Source organism: Papaver somniferum, unplaced genomic scaffold (assembly GCF_003573695.1).
Source record: "Papaver somniferum cultivar HN1 unplaced genomic scaffold, ASM357369v1 unplaced-scaffold_6, whole genome shotgun sequence".
Lineage (NCBI taxonomy): Eukaryota > Viridiplantae > Streptophyta > Magnoliopsida > Ranunculales > Papaveraceae > Papaver > Papaver somniferum.
The window spans coordinates 1,358,365-1,364,364 of NW_020648748.1; the positions used below are offsets into that span (position 1 = coordinate 1,358,365).

Below are 6,000 nucleotides of genomic sequence, written 5' to 3' on the forward strand. Positions count from 1 at the left end.
TATTTTTTGTTTTCTAAGAGTTTTGATTTAATTAGAAATGTGGGGGTTGTCGAATTTAGAAATTGCTGCAGGAAAAAGACACAGATGGTATTAGATATCAAAAACATCCTCATGTTTGTAGCAACAAACCACCGTACAACAAGTATTTGATAGAATGCATAAACCATCAAGCTTATTTCCGCCTGGTTTATTTGAAAGTGGCTACGAGTAGATTTTGGCATCAAATAAACACTAAACTTTTGATACGAGTTTGAATTGTTGTGGCTGGATATGGATTAAAAGAGAATTTTGATGAGAGTCGCCGGAAAATTAGGGAGAACGAGTTCTTACCGGAGGAAGAAGTACGTTGAAAACCTGCTGATGTTTATGTATGAACTAAATTCTTAACGGATCTTGTCTGTTAATCTAGATACAACACACCGATACACGTGCATTGTTTTGGACTTGGCAGGTTATTAAAGTTTATTTTCTTTTCGTATTTTCTAATTTAGTTAACATAATTATTGGCAAGTTACGGTCTAACCAAGTCAACGCGGGTCGGCGTTGGTCTTTAGACCAAACGCAAAGACCGGATGGATAAATGTCAGACCAAACTCAGATTTCAGTCAAAGCTTAAGTACCAAAAACCAATGAACTATAATCAAAACCAAACAGGTATATGAGAAGACCTTTGGAATTGAAATAGATGTCAATTCAGAGCTATATTTGACAGTAATTAGCACAACTTCCGGCATATCAGAAGAGTGATTATAGAGTGAATCGGACTGAGAGGGGATATTCATAATCATTACCTGACATGGGTGATAAAAATTGAGACGCAACCGTGTAGATTTAGCTTTGTTGAAAAGACTTCTCGACTGCCACCACCACTACCAATCTTCCAATTAAAAATTAAACCTAACCCTAATATAATATCACCTCATTGAGAAAAAACCTATAGAACTAAGTGCGTCTGTATCATCAGAGCCTGTGAGCGGCCAATTATCCGTTCATGACGACGGGGAAACCAGAAGGAAACGGTGGAGAAGAAAGAAAAAGCTTGAAAAGAAACTGGTTTTCCGTGGGAAAACGATATTCGGGTTCCTTTGGGACAACAGTACACTGCACACTTATAAAACATCGTATACCTTGCTTTATGTTTGATCCTTATCGAAGTTCACTGCTGCCTAAAACAGTTGAGGCTTTGCACGCAAATCTGGTTATGGACACCGGTTGATCTTGATCCAAACACCTTAGGAACTGATGATGACGAAGATGTTTCAGATATTTTCTCTACTCATTGTTTGTAAAATTCTGATTTGTTATTTTATCTACTCATTGTTTTTCACTTATTGATGTAATTTCTTGCAGAATTTATAGGTTCTCTTGCAACTTCTAAGTTCATCCGCATTGACATAGATGATGATGAAGAAGAAGAAGATTGAGTTGTACCGTAAGTCATTTGAACTGCCATTAAGCACATTGAATTCTACTGCTATTTGTTACAATCATAGTAGTGTACAACACCTTTATGGACACACCAGGTCTAGTCATAATATAAACTAGTGTATGTATAGACATATTCTACTGGTTCATAATTTCTGATTAAGTTCCTGAACTACTCAAGCCGGAACCAATTTAATACATTTTTAGGTATTCAACTATTGAGAATGTGTCTGAGACTAATTAGGAAGGTCTCAGATGTACACGTCTCTTAGAACATAAACTAGGAAAGTCTGAGACTGATATGGAATGTGTTTATACTAGGAAAGTCTAGGAAAGACTTATCTAGGAAACCGAGACTGATATGGAATGTATTTCTATTAGGACTCTATTATGTGGTCGCACATATATATATCCTTGTAATCAGTTTTGAAGAGACATGAAATAATATACACAAAATTCTTAACATGGCATCAAGAGCCAGTTTCGAAACCTAAAAAAAAAAAAAAAAAACTAAAGATGGTTAACGAAATTGAATCATCCAAAGGAAAGACGGTGGAATATGATGTACAAAAGAAGAACCCTGTATATTACCTAGGTTCGAGGACAGGAAATATCATCACGCCAATAACTTTGAGAGGAAATAATTATGATGAATGGGCTAGAGCCATAAGAAGATCGTTAATAGCCAAAAGAAAATTTGGTTTTATTGATGGAACAGTTACAAGACCTGAAGATCCGGATCAGTTGGAAGAATGGATAGCAGTGCAATCAATGCTGGTCTCATGGATCAGTAACACGCTGGAGTTATCAGTGAGATCAACTCTGGGAGATTATGAGGATGCAAGTCTATTATGGGCACACTTGAAGAGAAGATTTTGCGTTGTTAGTGGAACAAGAATATGCCAACTAAAAGCATCTTTAAGTGACTGCAAACAGAAGAAAACGGAGGAAGTTGCTATATATTTTGGAAGATTGAACAAAATATGGGATGAGATGGTGACTTATATGAAGATACCCCAATGCAAGTGTGGAAAGTGCACCTGTAATATTGCATCTCAGGTAAGTTTGTTGAGAGAGAAGATTTATTGCATTATTTTCTGATTGGGTTAGATTCTGTATACAGCTCTTTGCGTGAACAATTGCTTGCAAGAGAACCATTGCCGTCTGTGGATGTTGCATATCAAACAATTGTGAACTCAGAACGCCTGAAAATTGGAGATGGAGTTGTGACTACAGAGATGCAAGAGAATGTTATGGCTTTTAAGGTGCAATCTGATCAACGCCTACTTAATAGTGCTTATGATCCCAACATACTCTGCAAAACTTGCAGCAGACAAGGACACTCTGATGATGGCTGTTTTAAGATTATTGGATATCCAGAATGGTGGGGAGACAGACCAAAGAATGGAAGAGGAGGAAGAACTGGAGGAAGAGGACGTACTGGAAGAGGAGGTAGAGGACAAGGAGGAAATCCTGTTCGTGCTCATAACCTGCATATTTCGGCAGCAAAGGAGAGTGCTGGTGCTGGTACGTCATCAGCTGATGGAACGGGTCTAGTAGGAGTTACAGCAGCACAAGTTCAAGAGGTGATGGAGTTTTTAAACTCAAGAAAGTCTGGTTCTCATCTACAAGGTAAAAAGAATAAAACATCCTGGATTGTTGACACAGGTGCAACAAATCATGTTACGTATGAACTTCTTAACATGAGGAGTGTACGAGATATTAGGGCATGTTCAGTTGGATTGCCTAATGGAAAATATGCATACTCTGAGAAAATTGGAACCGTGATTCTCCCTGGTGGATTGAAACTTGAAAACGTGCTTTATGTACCACAGATAACCTGTAACCTAATTTCAGTCACACAACTTATTGATGAGATGAGTTGTATTATTCAATGTACTAACAAATTATGTCTTATACAGGACCGGTCTACGAGGAGGATGATTGGAGTGGCTGAGAGACAAGGTGGACTATATATTTTCTGTGGTGTGCCGCATGTTGAAGTTATGGCTGTGCATGAAGATTCATATGAGTTGTGGCATCAGCGTATGGGACATCCTTCAGAAAAAGTTTTGCAGAAATTGCAAGGTGTGAGTAGATTAATTAAGAAGAATAATGATGCTTGTGATATTTGTCCCCGGGCAAAGCATCGTAGAAGCAGTTTTGCTAGTAGTTTGAGTAAATCGAATTGTATTTTTGATTTAGTTCATATAGATTTATGGGGTCCTTATAAGATCCATTCATCATGTGGAGCACAATATTTTCTAACAATAGTTGATGATTTTTCAAGAGGTGTTTGGATTTATTTAATTCGGAATAAAACAGAAGTTGAATCAATATTTCGTGAATTTGTTGCTCTTGTGAAGCGTCAATTTAACAAGGATATTAAAATTGTTAGAAGTGATAATGGAACGGAATTTAATGCATTACGTGGGTATTTTAAGACTAGTGGAATAGTCTTTGAGACGTCTTGTGTAGGTACTCCACAACAGAATGGAAGAGTTGAGAGAAAACATCAACATATAATGAATGTGGCACGGGCTTTGAGATTTCAAGCAAGCTTGCCGAAACGGTTTTGGGGAGAGTGTGCATTGACAGCGGCGTACTTGATCAATCGTACTCCTACACCTATCCTAAATAATAAAACACCATATGAAGTATTGTTTGGAAAACCACCTCTATATAAACAGTTGAAGGTCTTTGGATGTTTGTGTTATGTATATGATCAAAGTAGCAAAGGAGATAAGTTTGCTAGTCGAGGAAGAAGGTGTGTGTTTCTAGGATATCCATTCGGTAAGAAGGCATGGCAAGTGTACGATCTCGACACAAGAAGGTTTATAGTGTCTAGAGATGTAAAATTCTATGAGACACAATTTCCATATAAGACCGAGTTGGATGGAACTATAACTCATATAACGACTGATGTCGCTGGCACTACACATGAGACAGATCGTGTTGGTGAAGAATGGAGTGATGATAGTGATGAAGATTCAGTAATAGCTGGCGGAGAAGAAGGTGCAGAAATACAACGACAGACAGATGCAGATGTCGTTGTACAGACTGCAGCGCCTGGTGGAAATGTTGCAGTTCAGACTGCGACATCTGCAGAAACTGCAGCAGAACAGACTGCGACATCTGCAGCAGAACAGACTGCGACATATGCTGAAGATAACGCTGTTAAGCACAAGTCTACGGCATCAGAAATTAAGGCAGATGTAAATGGTGATGGACAACCCACAAATACCGTTGCTGTGAACAACGATTTGGGTAAGGGAAAGCGTCAGAAGATCCCATCAAGTAGGCTGAAAGGTTTTGTGACGCACACCATTCGAGAAAATAGTCCATCTCACTCTCAATCATCACAGTCATCATCCTCAGGTACACCTTATCCTTTGACATATTATGTTAGTTGTGACAGGTTTTCTGACATGCATAAAAATTATATTGCTGCATTGTCGGCAAAGTCTGAGCCGAAAAATTTCAGAGAGGCAATGACACATCCAGGTTGGAGGAAAGCAATGGCGGAAGAAATACGGGCCTTAGAAGAACAAGGCACATGGGATATCACCGAATTGCCACCTGGTAAGAAGGCTCTAGGAAGTAAGTGGATATATACGGAAAAATATGATGAAAATGGTACTTTGGTACGTTTAAAAGCAAGACTTGTGATTTTTTGAAATCATCAAGTTGAAGGTTTGGATTACAATGAGACGTTTGCACCAGTGGCAAAGATGACAACTGTTCGTATGTTTTTGGCTGTTGCTGCGGCTAAGCAATGGGATGTGCATCAAATGGATGTGCATAATGCATTCCTACATGGAGATTTGGAAGAGGAAGTATATATGAAAATACCACCTGGATTTTCTAAGGGTAATCCTAATATGGTGTGTAAAATGAAGAAATCATTGTATGGACTAAAACAAGCACCGCGGTGTTGGTTTGCGAAGCTGTCCACTGCATTGAAGAATTATGGGTTTCGGCAATCGTACTCAGATTATTCTCTCTTTACTATACTAAAGGTAAAGATGCAACTTAATGTGCTGGTGTATGTTGATGATTTGATTATTGCAGGAAATGATCTGGTTGCGCTTACACAATTTAAAGCATACTTGGGTCAATGTTTTAAGATGAAAGATTTAGGAAAGTTGAAATACTTCCTAGGATTGGAAGTGGCACGTAGTAAAAAGGGTTTCTACATATGCCAAAGAAAATATGCATTGGATATTATAATGGAAACAGGTTTATTGGGTGCGAAACCTGCAGAGTTTCCTATGGAGACAAATCATCGTCTTGCCTTAGCAACAGGAGATTTGCTTAGTGATGTAGAGAAATATAGAAGATTGGTTGGGCGTTTAATATATTTATCCGTCACCAGACCAGATCTTGCTTACTCAGTGCATATCTTATCTCAGTTTATGCAACGACCTAGACTGGAGCATTGGGAAGCAGCACTTCGTGTGGTTAGATATTTGAAAAAAAATCCTGGACAAGGAATTCTGTTGCGCTCTGATAGTAGTTTCAAATTGAGAGGTTGGTGTGATTCGGATTGGGCAAGTTGTCCTATAACTAGACGCT

The 6,000-nt window shown here is 38.5% G+C and overlaps 1 protein-coding gene across 1 annotated transcript; it reads left to right on the forward strand.

The window, feature by feature from the left end:
• The first annotated feature begins 1,941 nt into the window (after positions 1-1,941).
• LOC113343493 lies at positions 1,942-3,438 on the forward strand. Its single transcript, XM_026587655.1, has 4 exons — positions 1,942-2,020; positions 2,144-2,269; positions 2,485-3,057; positions 3,348-3,438. Exons 1-4 carry the CDS (start codon positions 1,942-1,944, stop codon positions 3,380-3,382), a joined length of 813 nt encoding a protein of 270 aa, XP_026443440.1. The 3' UTR covers positions 3,383-3,438.
• The last annotated feature ends 2,562 nt before the right edge of the window (positions 3,439-6,000 follow it).